The sequence below is a fragment of the Lonchura striata genome, chromosome 2, assembly GCF_050655825.1.
Source record: "Lonchura striata isolate lonStrDom1 chromosome 2, ASM5065582v1, whole genome shotgun sequence".
In the NCBI taxonomy this organism is placed as follows: domain Eukaryota; kingdom Metazoa; phylum Chordata; class Aves; order Passeriformes; family Estrildidae; genus Lonchura; species Lonchura striata.
The window spans coordinates 24,640,762-24,655,000 of NC_140704.1; the positions used below are offsets into that span (position 1 = coordinate 24,640,762).

The following is a 14,239-nucleotide window of genomic DNA, read 5'->3' on the forward strand; positions in this document are numbered from 1 at the left end:
GTAGTTCTGTTCAGTTGAATTTTCAGATTATATTAATAATAGAAGAGCAACCTCTTGTTCAACAACAAGTGCACCCTCTGTGTCTAGAATGGATACACTGTTGAAAATATTAAGAATTTAAATCTTTAGAATGAAACTTGTTTCTCTACGCTCTGACAAGAAATCATGGCTCACAATGAGTTAGTGAGATTTTTATTATATCACCAAGCTTAGACTGTTTTGCTTTTCTTCAATAAAACTAAAATATTTCCCTGAAACATGAGCTCATAGGTAGAATGTTCTCCTGGTTTCTCTGCCACAGGACTTACTATTTTAGATTGTCATCACCTTAGTTAGAAACATAGGCAGATTTTGAGCCCTGTTAGCAATATACCCAGCTGTACCCTTACACACACATCCAAGCTCCTATCAAAGATGGTTCTAGAGGTAAATCTGAATCAAGAAATTAGTCTCCCATTCCTTTCAAAACCATGTTTTTTTTATACCAGAAGCAGTTAGCTGTCAGATTGTCCCACCATGGTACTGTTAAGGACCTAGCCCATTTACATAATCTCCAAGCTCTTTAATGGCCCAAGTAGGAGGATAAGCAGTCTGTACAGAGTTGTCAAGACATTGATTATCCAAACATAGGCATGATGTACCTAAAGTAAATAAATCTGCATCTCACAGAGTGTGTCACAGCAGGAGCTTTTCACAGGAACTTAAAGACCTGTAGCTGACCCCATATCACTTTTTTTTAAGCTTTACATGATTTCTGAAGCCTGTAGGCAATTAAGTTGATTTTTTTTCCTGTAAAACTGAGATTCTCCCATAAGTTAAACTGGAATCAACAGAAGCAAGTGGAAAATATTTATGGCCTATGAGAAGTGAAGAGCTGTTTTGTTTTTTTTTTTTCCACAGAAGAAAAGAGGGTTTGAGAAAGTTGGTGGGTTTTTTAAATGTGTCTATTCTGTTGCCTGTCTTCTGCCCTTTTTCCTTTGGAGTCTTTTCTTGGGTGATTCCATTGCTGAGAGAAAGCATAAGCAGCTCTGCAGTTTAGCATTATCTGTTTTTCCTGGATTCAGAGAAGTTAAAGCAAGCACTCATGTCTGGCCAGAGCTTTCTAACCTACAACTCCATATGCATTAATAGGGAATGGTGATAAGAACATTTTGCGATAAACAGCTCTGAAATGAAAGTAGCCTGTGCAACTTGAGCTAAGGAAACTAATTGATAAGTACAAGGTTAATGTGTTCATTCTTCGTCCTTCGAAATTCAGATCCTGTTTATGAAGATATGCTGAGTGAAAGTCGGAAGATGATCACTAATGCGAAAATAGATGCTTATAATGAAGCAGCTGTTCGTATTCTGAACAGCAGCTCTCGAAATTCCAAAGCTAAAGTTAAAGTGTTCAGTGTATCAAAATTGATAGCACAAGAAACTATCATGAAGTCTGCAGATGGCCTGCATCTCCCTGAATCAAGCAGAGATACAGTAAGTGTTTTTATCACTGGTCAACATTAAAAGTATTAATAGTAAAACAAGATCTGAAATGAATGTTCTGCAACTGCAATCAGTATGGATGTAATGAGGACTGCATTCATCAGGGAATTTTGTTCAGAAAATTCCAGTGGGTGGGAATCCAGTCGCTTTTATAGGGATTTTAAAAAACATAATAGCAAACACATTAGTGCATAACCATTTTAAAATGGCTGTTAATCCACTAGATCTTTCAGATCCTGAGTGCAAACTTCATGCTTTCATGTGTATGAATGATTTAAGGTGGTAATGACTTGTAAAGCAGTGCTGAGAAGTATTTCTTAAATTTCCCCCTATGTGTCCAGAAAATTTGCTTTGGTAAGGAGCATGAAGAAGATAACAAACATACAGTATAGATCTCCCTGGCTGCATGGAGTGCCTCTAACTTTATTCCTTCTCTTTTACTAGCCAACATGTATATGCATGCAGTGAGCCTCTCTGAGCTTTTCAGCCTGCCCTTTTTGTGAAAGAGCTCTCCCATTATGTCACTTTTGGTTCAATTTCTTTGCAGGTTTAAGTTGCTTTAAAGTACTGGATGAACTAAATGTCATCTTACCACATGTTTCAGTATCACCGTCATGTTTTAGAGATTTACATTACTGTGCCCCTTTAGAACCCAAGTTTGTGATCTGTTTTTCATTTACAGACCTTCTACTAGTAGAGGGAGCCCTCCTCTTCCAAGATTAGCCATTTTTGCTTACCTCTGGAAGTTTAAGTATTTTTTGTTTGGAAGAAGTGTTTTGACTGGACTGTTGAATGCAACTTGGTGTATTGTGGAACTGGAAGATTTTATTTTTGTAATGATAAGGGAGAATTGCATGTCTGTCAGCACATGATGCAGAAGAAAATTTCTTTTGATGAAAATGTTAACTTTTTTATTAGAAATTAATTGCTAAAACTGTTTCTTTTACAGAATGCAATGATTCTTATGAATGTCTACTGCAATAAAATAATGAAGCCCATTGATGGCTCCTGCTGCCAGCCTCAGCCTCCTCTTACTCTGATACAGAAGATAGCTTTCTGTTTCTTTACTTTGTCCATTTTTGGATATTTAATTATCAGCTTAATTCATCGGAATAATTATCGGAAGAACAAAACATGCACTGATTTGGAAAGCGGAGAGGAGAAGAAACCTGCCATCAGCACACCTAATGTTTCTACCTTAGAGATGCTATTACACTGCTTTTGCAAACTTGGTCTAATCATGACCTATTTTTATCTGTGTGACAGAGCAAATCTTTTCATGAAGGAAAATAAATTTTACACACATTCATCTTTCTTCATACCAATCGTCTATATCTTGGTTTTGGGGGTATTTTATACTGAAAATACCAAAGAGGTAATGATCACATTGACATCCCACTTAAAACATTGTTTCCTAAGTTGTATGTAAAATAACCCATTTCTAAGTATTCAAGGTTAATTTTTTGAAGTCAGTATAACTCGCCTGCAAAAAATATGGTATAATGTTTGCATATAATTAGATGCAAAGGCTTTTTGAAGCCACATGGATTGTCACCACTTTAGTAATTTTCGCTCTTTCAAACTGGAATTGATCAGAGCTCAGCTGGAAAAGAATTTAAATCATGTTAAATTTGTGCCTAGTAGACAAGACTTTTGCAATTGAGACCCATTTACCCATAAATTGGTTTATTGTTTGAATTTTTTCTCCTCATTTTATAGAAGTTCCTTGTTCTTTTTGGAATAGCAACACTCTTGTTTTGTTTTACATTAGACTAAAGTGTTAAATAGAGAACAGACTGATGAATGGAAGGGCTGGATGCAACTTGTTATTTTGATTTATCATATCTCTGGAGCAAGCACTGTAAGTGATTTGAATTTCTTTTGCTTTTAGGGGGAATGCATTTTGTGTATGTTATTTCAAAAGAAAGTGTAAATGGGCATTAGAACTGAATAGAATGAATAAATAATGCTGTTGTTTCTGTAGTTTTAAACATGGTATTAGCAGAGTTAGTTTTTCTCTCTAACTGTAGATTTAATTGATAAAATCATTCTGTACATTACTTGACCAGTAAAAAAGTGTTTCCTCTGTGTAGAATATTGCATTAATTTATTTTTAATTGCTAGCGACTTGAAACTGTTGAAGGTGAGCTTCCAAAGAGTGCTTCTTAAGTCTCTCATAACTAGTAATAGAATGTGGCAAGTGTAGAGCAATAAATTGAAAAGATTGATTTTAACATCAGAGGTTAGGACACCAAAAGAGCTTAGTAAGAAATGGGGCAATGTACTATAGTGTTCCTTTTCTTAAAAGTTAAATCTGATTTTCTGTGATGCAGAAATAGCATAAAAGAGGGGAGGGGAAGGAAAGCCAAAAATATTTATGTGGACATTTATAAAAGGTACTTTATTTCTCTCAACAGTTTTTGCCTGTGTACATGCACATTCGAGTTCTGGTTGCTGCATATCTGTTTCAAACAGGTTATGGGCACTTCTCATATTTTTGGGTAAAAGGGGACTTTGGTGTATACAGAGTGTGTCAGGTAAGAATATCTGCCTACAATTTTTATAAATGAATTTGTCAGATAGCAAGATATCCATAATATATCCATACTCGCTAAATAATGTGACATCAGATCACTTAACCAAGGTTTAAACAATGAAAATGGCTGTTGTGTCTATGTAATCTGAGCTGTTTAATTGGTAGTGTTTGTCTAATACGTACTTAAACTGTATAAATGATACTTACAATGTACAAACTGCCAGTATTTACACTTCTAAATTACAAGACAAGTATTTTCTAATAAATAGCAATTCCATTGCAGTAGCAATGTACAGTATATAGCAATATGTAAGTAATGAGCCAGATGGGCTTCCAAAGACAGTGGACTGGAGCCTACATTTATTAATAAAGAAAAACAATTTTCACACCATAATAACACTGACAACATACCTGGTTTTGTGGCTTTTCTCCTAGTTTTGCAGCATATGCTGTAGTACTTTAATTTTTTTTCTAATACATATCTTTTATTGCCGTTAGGTCTTGCGTTATCCTGTAACTCGGGTCATTGTGCTTATTAAACGTACGTTTACAGCCTGGTGATGGCATTATCCTGGCTTTAACTGAGCTAGCCTAGGTAGCTTTTGGGGGTGAAAAAAGAGACTTAATAATTAACAGTATCCAGCAACTGGAGCACTTGGTCCCCAGCCTGGGAAGTAGTCAGATCAGATTACCCCTATTTTCATTGCAGTCTCTACCCAAGCAAGTCAGGGTAGAACAGGTCCAGAACCACATTATGAGTCTACAGTCTTATACTGCTCTGCTGATGTTCCCTGTGCTACTTGATCCATGTTTCAATGTAAAATACATAGATATTTTTGTACAGTGCTAAAGGAACATTTCCTCATCTTTCTCAGCTTTGCCTTCCAGTTTACATATCCTCTGTCTTCTCTCCTCTGACAACCCCCAGGTTTTATTTCGTCTCAATTTCTTGGTTGTGGTACTGTGCATAGTGATGGACCGACCTTACCAATTCTACTATTTTGTGCCATTAGTCACTGTCTGGTTTATGATAATTTACGTGACCTTAGGTGTATGGCCTCAGATTGTCCAGAAGAAAGCAAATGGTAAGATTTCTTTTTTTCTTTCTGGTATAAAATATGTATGTTATTACAATTATAACATAAAGAAATGGCATTTAGATCTCAGTTTCTTTGTTAGTCAAACTATGCTGAACAGCTGCTTACAGAAATACAGTTTGTCATAGGTGAATTAGTTCAATTGAAAAATATAACAGGTGATGACTAAACTCTGCCTCTGGTTACAGTCAGATTAGAATACTTTTTAATAGGTTTTGATCAGGAATGTGTTTTGTAAGAATTGTAATTTTACTGAATGGAAATGAAAACCATAGGTTGCACTGACTTTGCTTGCTGGGGCCTAGGCAGTGTCTGTCATGCACTTGGGGTGCAATGTGAACAAGGAGTGTTTAGACTTTCTTGTTCTGTGTTGCCAAGGTGTCTGTCCAGCTTGAGCACCAATTCTGCCTTAACTGGTGAAATAAGAACATGGGACTTGCTATCCTAGTGTCTTAGGTTATATGAGCTATCAGAAGTATGTCTTGTAGTACAAATATTTTAAATAAAAATTGAAGTGAAATCCCAGTTTATGTGTTGCAGTTCATTGAAAAGCTGTAAAGCATGTGGTAAATGCTTATTATTTAATTTGCCTGAATTAGAATTAAAACCTTAACGGCCTTAAATCCTCATTCCCTATTGATGGAGGAATATCCCCATTTGATAGCCTGAAGATATGATCACGAAATATACCAAATATATAACAGGAATAGATGTTGCAAAAATACTCTTAAATAATAGTTAGTTTTACAAGCTATCTTGAAGGCAAATGTCTTCAATTTTTTTTTCTACAAAGGCACTTCTCTTCCAGAAACAGAGAAATTACTCTTGTGTACTTTGGAGTAATAGGGTACTGTGAAACTAGAAAATCTTTCAGTGATGACTTTCAGTTGTTTATGATCCTGTTTACAGCTGCCAGTTTATATGGTCGAAGAGGCAGATGATCTCTGTTGCAATGCTGAGGTTTGGGTAGAGCTTAGTATCAGTTGACAGTTTTGAAAAGTAGTTTCTCAGTCTTGTTTCAACAAGATACTTGTCCTTAATGACCTGCAGTTGTACTTTGGAAAAGCTGGTATCTCAAAGTGTAGTAATATTTACTCATTTCACCTAACAAAAGGCAGGCATTTTTATGTATATATTTATTTACATTCACCTAGAATAAGGACTACCTGTGCAGAGTGTTTGGGAAAGCAGAGGTTTTAAAACAGTGTTTCTGTCTGAACACCTAAATTCTCTTCTTTATATATTTTGTCCCTGTCTTAGACATGAGGCTTCATTTAGGCTTAATAACTTTTTAGTTGCTGTGAATGTTTATGGCTGAAAGTAAAATTTAAATGTAGATAGTGATAAAATATTGTTGGAAATATTTGAACATTTATGAATGGATCTCTTACAAGGCATAGCTACACTAATTAATTGGCAGTTATTACTTAATGTGTCCTGGGGTTTTATTTTGAAACATTAATGACAGTATAATGATTAATTTATTTCTTCCTCAGGGAACTGCCTGTGGCACTTTGGCTTACTCCTGAAACTGATTTGCTTACTGATATGTATATATTTTCTGTCATATTCTCAGGTTTGTAAATCCTGGCTATATTTATCCTTAATGACCTAAGACTATATTATTACCCGTCTCTACTTTTTGATGTGCTCATAGCTCCAGTATCATAAACACAGAAGAAAAAAAAAAATTAACCTTTTGATTTCTGCTCATACTTGAATTGGTGTGGGTGCTGGGAAAACCCACAACTGTGTGTCTTACTCATTGGTTTGTTATGTTTGACATATTTTCAATGTACTACTGTGAATGTAGTAAATCTGAGGGCCTATGCTTTTGGGTTTGGGGTGGGGTTTTTTTATGTGCTTAGAGTTTCTGGGTTTTGCCAGCATGCATGTGGTGATATGGTGATAATTAAGTTCTGTGTCTCTTAGAGACCTAGTGTTGGCTTTGACACCACATCAAAAGATTGGTTCTCAGGCTAAAGTAGCGACTCCTTGCATGCTGTAAGTGCAGCTGACAGAAGTCAGGACAGAGTTTGTCTCTCCAGAACAGAGGGGTTGTGTGGTTTTAATCCCTCACTGGTTTTCAGCCTGTTGAACTGTAGTCTTGGAGTGCATATTCCTTATCACAACCTGTGGAATGCATAATCCTTATCACAACCTGTAGGGTGTATATTCCTTATCGCAGACTGTTAATAGGTCTCTCTCTGTGAGGAGCAGTACAAAATGGAAGGTGTGCAAATACCTTAAGGGGAGGCAAAACTCAAACTCTCTCTCATGTGAAGTTTTTTTTCTTTTCCTTTTTTCCTTTATTTTTTTGGGGTTTTTTTGGTTTTTTTTGTGGGGGAAAGACTTCTAAGGAATCCTGTTGTTTTTTCACCTGTGCCGTATAGCTAGTGAAATATGGGTAGAATAATATTAAACATGTTATTGATTTAAATTTAGTAAATACAGTTGATGTAGTGTTGATGCTTTTTCCATGTTTATCCTTTACAGGGTGCATTTGAGAAGATATTTTCCTTTTGGCCATTGTCCAAGTGTTTTGAACTGAATGGCAATGTCTATGAATGGTGGTTTAGGTGGAAGCTGGATCGCTACGTATGTAACATTTGCATAAATTTTTACTTGTCTTTTAAATGTATGTTTTAATCTGTGGGAAGAGGGAGGGTTGTTTTCCTTCCCTCCAGAGAAAACAGGAGTTTGCCCAAGTGTTTAATGAAGGACTAAGCTGCACCCACTTTAGTTCTGCAAATGTCTGTCATTATCATATTTAAAGACTTGCTTAAAAAGATGGAGGTTGATTTATTTGCTTCTGGATTAAAAAAATGAAGTATCTTGTCCTGGATCTGTCTTTTCTCAAAAATTTTACTGTGAAAATTTAACACCTGTAGCACTTCAGGCTGTTGAAAGACAAGGAAAATTACTGTGGTAGCTTTCTTAATAATACTTTTTGGAAGTTGTATCAATTAAGGATATATTTATTTTAAGGTAACATATGAAACATTAAAATCAGGGTCTTGGTGCCCAAACCAGACTACTCTTGCACGTATTTTTAAATTATTTTCCACTGGGAAAGTGCTTTCCTTCCAATTGTTGATCCTGCAGTGTGGGGAAATAGAAGAGGGAGACTTTGCTCTTTTTTCCTTTACTTCTTGGCAAAGGGAAGTGGAGTTTCTAAGATGGAAGCCTTTAAATGCTGAACTTGACCCTTAATGGAAGCCTCTAAATGCTGAACTTGACCCTTAATGGGATTGGTCCCACCTGTGTCCCCCTGGGGCCTCTGAGAGGCCAAGTCTGGGTGGCAGAGCGGTGTCACACCGGGGCTGCCCGGCAGCAGCACACCCTGCCTGGCAGCCCACACTCACTGCTGGGCTCTGGGAGGACTGTGGGTTGGGTGGTGCTGCTGAAGAGCAGAGCTCAAAATAAATACAGAGGGCAAGCACTGTGTGGGCCTGAAATGGCCTCATGTTGCCAGCTGATGGCAGCTTAGCGTAAGATTGTAAAACACTCTATTGAAGAATTGTGTCTGTGAGAGAGGGAAGCACTTGTCCTGCTTCTTGAATGTTTTCACCTGCCAGTTTGGGAAAAAGCCAGAGATTTGTGGTTTTTCCCCAGAGAAAGCTGTTGGAGTCCAGAACATCCCTCTGGCTGCCCTGGCTGTCTCAGGACCCTGGCAGGGGTCTCAGAGACCTTGGCAAGAAGTGGCTTCGATTTTAGCCTGTGGAAAAAGCTGTCACTTTTATATGAGGAATTACAAGTCACAAGGGTTCTAGTAGTGATATTTGAACTAACACAGGGTGGAAAAGTAGAAATTTGGGGTATTTTAGAATATAATCTAGAGGGTCAAGATGGAGGAATTTGGGCATGTCCTAGCCTTCTTTTCCTTCGTCTTGTCTTCCATGTCTTGGTGTGATGGTGACACTTTTCTATGGGTTCAAGGTAGAGATTCACAGTCTTAACATAGGTCATAGGTATTGGTAAAGAAATTATAAACATACATATGTAGTTCTGAGTATATAATGTGGGATCCACCTGAGGCTTGAGGCAGATTGCCATGGCTTCCTTTCTGGATGGACTTCAGCAGGTCAGAGAAAGAATGTTCTAGATAAGGAAAAACAAACAACCTTGAAAGCGCAATCGGACACATTCCAGGCTCCTTCTTTGGCTGCACGGGCTAGGGAAGAAAAGACTCTTTACAATCTCAGGGGTCACCCTGACCTTCAGAACCCTGAGAAGAATCAACAAAAGCCTTTTCAGTGGTGTCATAGATTGTAGAGGGGATAGTAGGTACTTGAAAGCTTCTTGAAATTTCATTGTTGTGTCTTTAATGCTCTCTGAAACATTAGTAAAGGATATTTATTTGTAGGTTTTGAGTTAAAAATGCAGTCTATGACTGTCTTGTGTAGAAAGTCTGGTTTTGTTTGCTTCAGTAAATCTGGGAAAGGACCTTCTTAAACATAGCTTTAGAACTACTTTATCTGGTAGCATTTCTATTAAGAGTTTATACCTGAAGTACTTGTAAAAGCCATGAAATATTAATTGCATTATGTTTGTCTTTTGCAGGTGGTTTTTCATGGGATGCTGTTTGCTTTTATTTATCTGGCACTGCAGAAACATCAGATGATATCAGAAGGAAAAGGAGATCCTCTTTTCTCCAACAGAGTTTCAAATGTTTTGTTATTTATTTCAATTGTGTCCTTTTTGGTTAGTATCTATTATAACCTAGTATAATCAGTATAATATCTGAAAAATAAGTTTTTTGAAATTGTTGTTTAGTCAGTAATATCTAACAAACCTTGAGAAATCAATTCTTTATCTGGAGATATTTCAGCTGGGCTTTTCTGTACAGCCCTACCTATCTACTCTCTAAAATATTTCTGTTCAGTCAGATGCAGATGAAAACATCATTACTCTTTCAGTTTATTTCAAAGCTTAAAAGAAAACTGGATCATAAAAGTAACATGGTAGATAACATAGCTCTTATCTCCACACTTGATTGCCTGTCTATTTTTGATGAAAAATATTGTATTAAGAATTATTTATCAGAGAAGTATTCATTAGTTGCAAAGAAGAATTTGAGAGAAACATGAAGGTTGTCATGTAGTTTTTTTTCTTTTAGTGTCCCGCATATTAGTGAACCTAATTTTAGTGAATGCTAAAACAATTCAAGATACACTCTTGTTTCATTTTTATATGTACGTATAATTGCTACACAGACTAATTTTTTAATATCTTTTAGACCTACTCTATTTGGGCTAGTAGCTGTAAAAACAAGACAGAGTGCAATGAGCTACATCCTTCTGTTTCTGTGGTACAGGTAATTATTAGTCCTTTTGAATACTGTGATAGAATCTGGTCTGTTCTTATTTGAGCTTTTTTAAAATATATTTGTGCTTTTGCATGGAATGTCAGATATCGAGCTTCATTCCTGTGTCTGAAAGTGAAAAAGTTAAGTAACCTTAGTCAGTTTTTCATTGCATTTAAGCACTGAAATTGCACACTGTGATTGTGGTTTTGATTTATCTGGATGTCCTTAGTGTAGGTTTCATATGCACCATTTAGATCCAAACCCAGCTTTTGACTATTTGCATAACAGTGGAAGAGAAGAAAGATGTAGAAAAGCAGGAGTTTTGGGGAGGTATTAGTGTAGGAAGCAACTTACAGGACTTCCAGGCAGAGAAGAGGTGTGCCACAGAGCCATGCATGTGGTTTTCTTAAATCTAGATGTTCCTCTTGCCGTGTTCCCTGCCCCACTATACCCCAGCTGTCTAATTCTGTGCCCTGTTTCTTTTCTCATTATTTTGTCCTGCTCTCTTGAGGGGCAGCAAGAGTGACTTAATTTTTAATATTATTTTTTCCATCTTGACACCCTCTCTTTAAAAATTGAGGGTTAACTCAAATTTGTGGCCACCTTTATTTTAGGCTGGCATGGTGTAACATGTTTTGTGACCATGCCTGGGGGGCATGTAGTAACACCTGTCAGCATCAAGGCCATGATTCTACTGGAGATGTAAATGTGACCTTCTATGCTGTGAGCATTTGTGTACAGTATCTTTACTTTCAATACAACTTTGTTAAGTATAAATGGCATGAATTTTTGTTTGGTTTATATTTTTATTAGCTTTTAAAGAAATTTTAATGCATGATGCACTTAGTGTAGTGAAAATAGATACACCTTTTATGTGTTTGTTTGGCTTGTCATCCACAGTCACTTTCTTTGTTGTACCTTTTTTTAAAAAAAAAAAACCCAAAGATTTTAGCTTTCATCCTCATCAGGAACATTCCTGGATATGTCCGATCTGTGTATAGCTCATTCTTCGCCTGGTTTGGCAAAATTTCTTTAGAGGTAAGTAGAATGACCAGAAGTACAGTGAATTAAAACATAGAAATGTAACGTGGTGTTATTGTCTAGATTGGACTATAACACAGAGAAAACATTTATTGGCTTACTAAATACCCTGCTCTTGTGTTTGACCTCTTTTAGCATTATAGCTTTGGTTGCACTTAAAATTTGTGGCCGAAATAGCAGTCTCACAGTAGCAAGCTTAATTCTTGTGCTGGTTTAGGGGGTGGGGTGATTTAAGGTTGTGAGAGTGGGGTTTAAATGCTTATGTATGCTGTGAGATTTATGCAGTTGGAAGATAAAAATTTAGACCAGTTTAAGAATTTGCATTAATTATACTTACTAGTGTAGGTACACTTAGAAACGTGTTTGCCCTAGAAAGCTTTTTGAGACTAATAAAGAAATGAAAATAAGCCCCTTCTTAATGCAAGTTTACCTTGTTCCATTGAGTGTATATTTTGAAACAGTAGGAATTCTTTTACTTTCCATTTTATTTGCTGTTTAGTGACAGTAAATGTGGCATTTTATTGTATTACTAAAATACATTTCTAGGAGAAGCTCATTGCAATACAGTGTATATGGAGTAGCTAAAAAGGATCACATTTCACATTCCAGTTCCGGGTGGGTTTTATGTGCTGATCAGCTCCAAGGAGCTGTGTATTCATCAGCAGGTGAAGCGTTCTCTCTTATTTGCAGGCATGTCAGTTCAGACCCTCACTAGAAAGACAGTAACTGAGGGAGGCAGGTTCTTCCCTGCTCAGGTGGAATGTATCTAATGCTCTCCTGAGTTGTATTTGGTTAAGGGTCAAGCAAATCCCCTGTGATCTAACAAGGTCATGGTTTTGTTTTATAGCAAAGAGAAGTGGAAAACAGCTTCTAACTTAAGCAGAACAGTGTCAGTTGATGCAATAGTAATTATTATATGTTTTTTGGTAAGTAAAAGTATTTACATATATAAGTACTGTTAAACATTTTCTTTTTTCTTTTAGCTCTTCATTTGCCAATACCATATTTGGCTGGCAGCAGACACAAAGGGGATCTTGGTGCTCATTCCTGGATATCCAATGTTTAATGTTCTTGTCAGCACTTTCATATTTGTGTGCGTGGCACATGAGATTTCTCAGATCACTAATGATCTAGCACAGATTGTGGTTCCTAAAGATAATTCAACTCTGCTGAAAAGGTTGCTGTGCATAGCTGGATTTTTTTCTGGACTACACTTCTTTTCAGCAATGCAAGATCAGTCAAGGCATTAACTTGGAAACTTTCTTCAGGTTTACTTTGTGTCTGCCTGAACAAAAATTCTCAACTGGAGGTACAAGAAGACATTTAAATTAAGCGTGTGGAAAATGTATATAGTGGAAATGTACATATTTTGTGTGGAAATAGCCTTCTCAAATAATCTGAGAAACAAGAGTGCACTGTACAGAATTGCATGTGAAAATGAGTCTTTTCTACTGGATGTTTGTTTCTGTTTACATATCTGTTGTAACGAGACATGAAGCAGTGCAGTGGTTGAGCAGTATCGTGGGCACACCGCGGGATTCAGCCGGCGCTGGTGAGCCCAGGACGAGGGGCTGCGCTGTTCCTGCTGCCCAGGACGAGGGGCTGCGCTGTTCCTGCTGCGCAGGACGAGGGGCTGCGCTGTTCCTGCTGTCCAGGACGAGGGGCTGCGCTGTTCCTGCTGTCCAAGGACGAGGGGCTGCGCTGTTCCTGCTGCCCAGGACGAGGGGCTGCGCTGTTCCTGCTGTCCAGGACGAGGGGCTGCGCTGTTCCTGCTGCGCAGGACGAGGGGCTGCGCTGTTCCTGCTGCGCAGGACGAGGGGCTGCGCTGTTCCTGCTGTCCAAGGACGAGGGGCTGCGCTGTTCCTGGTGCCCAGGACGAGGGGCTGCGCTGTTCCTGCTGCCCAGGACGAGGGGCTGCGCTGTTCCTGCTGTCCAGGACGAGGGGCTGCGCTGTTCCTGCTGTCCAAGGACGAGGGGCTGCGCTGTTCCTGCTGCCCAGGACGAGGGGCTGCGCTGTTCCTGCTGCCCAGGACGAGGGGCTGCGCTGTTCCTGCTGCCCAGGACGAGGGGCTGCGCTGTTCCTGCTGTCGCAGCGCGGAGCACGCGCTGCCGTCATCGGCACGAGCCTGGCCGGGGCGGCGCTCTGAACACAGCGGTAACTTGCTGGTTAGAGATTAGTGTTTGGGCTGGAAAGAGTAATACATGTTATATGTAACCCTTGATATGTGGAAGAAGTACTCATCAATTCAGTGGTTGAAGATTATATACAAGTTTACATAATGTTTTATGAGGGTTTTTTTAGAAATTTAAGATGTGTTTAGCAAACACGATGAATTCTGAGACTAATTTTTTTTATAAAGAGAATTTGGGTTTTCTTCCTAAAGTCATTTGCTTTTCTTCCTAAAGTCGTTTGCTTTTTCATAAATTCTTCACAAATTAATTTAACTGTGTGTAGTTCTGTGTACAGTCCCAGTGAACAAACAAATGAATAATTTTTAGAGATTCAGTTCAAGATGGGAAATTTTTGGAAGACCTTTTTCAGTCAGATGGAATCCCATCATATCCACTCCATCAGATTTTAGGAGAATGGTGATCTTTGACCCTCTCCCTGTGTTTGTAGGTGACCTTGAATTAGCTCTCACTAGGGAACTAGTGCCATATTCTCTGCTGTAATAACATTTTCATTTAAGAGGATGCAAGTCAGTTGGTATCATGAGGAGCAGGGATTGAGTGGTCAACTTTGTTGCATGCAGATGGTTGAGTCTCAGAATTGCA

General features: G+C 38.1%; 1 protein-coding gene across 2 annotated transcripts in view; it reads left to right on the plus strand.

Annotated features, from left to right (window-relative positions):
* Window positions 1–14,239, plus strand: part of CASD1 (CAS1 domain sialic acid O acetyltransferase 1) — a 29,542-nt gene that overhangs the window by 14,297 nt on the left and 1,006 nt on the right. For both annotated transcript variants that reach the window (XM_021538393.3, XM_031503835.3), the window contains exons 8-18: window positions 1,259–1,473; window positions 2,432–2,857; window positions 3,254–3,343; window positions 3,900–4,019; window positions 4,947–5,103; window positions 6,612–6,691; window positions 7,612–7,713; window positions 9,679–9,819; window positions 10,355–10,432; window positions 11,369–11,461; window positions 12,448–14,239. The exon at window positions 12,448–14,239 is cut by the window's right edge and continues 1,006 nt beyond it. In XM_021538393.3, coding sequence (XP_021394068.1) covers window positions 1,259–1,473; window positions 2,432–2,857; window positions 3,254–3,343; window positions 3,900–4,019; window positions 4,947–5,103; window positions 6,612–6,691; window positions 7,612–7,713; window positions 9,679–9,819; window positions 10,355–10,432; window positions 11,369–11,461; window positions 12,448–12,714 — 1,769 coding nt within the window. In that variant the 3' untranslated portion in view covers window positions 12,715–14,239. The remainder of the gene's footprint in view (window positions 1–1,258; window positions 1,474–2,431; window positions 2,858–3,253; window positions 3,344–3,899; window positions 4,020–4,946; window positions 5,104–6,611; window positions 6,692–7,611; window positions 7,714–9,678; window positions 9,820–10,354; window positions 10,433–11,368; window positions 11,462–12,447) is intronic.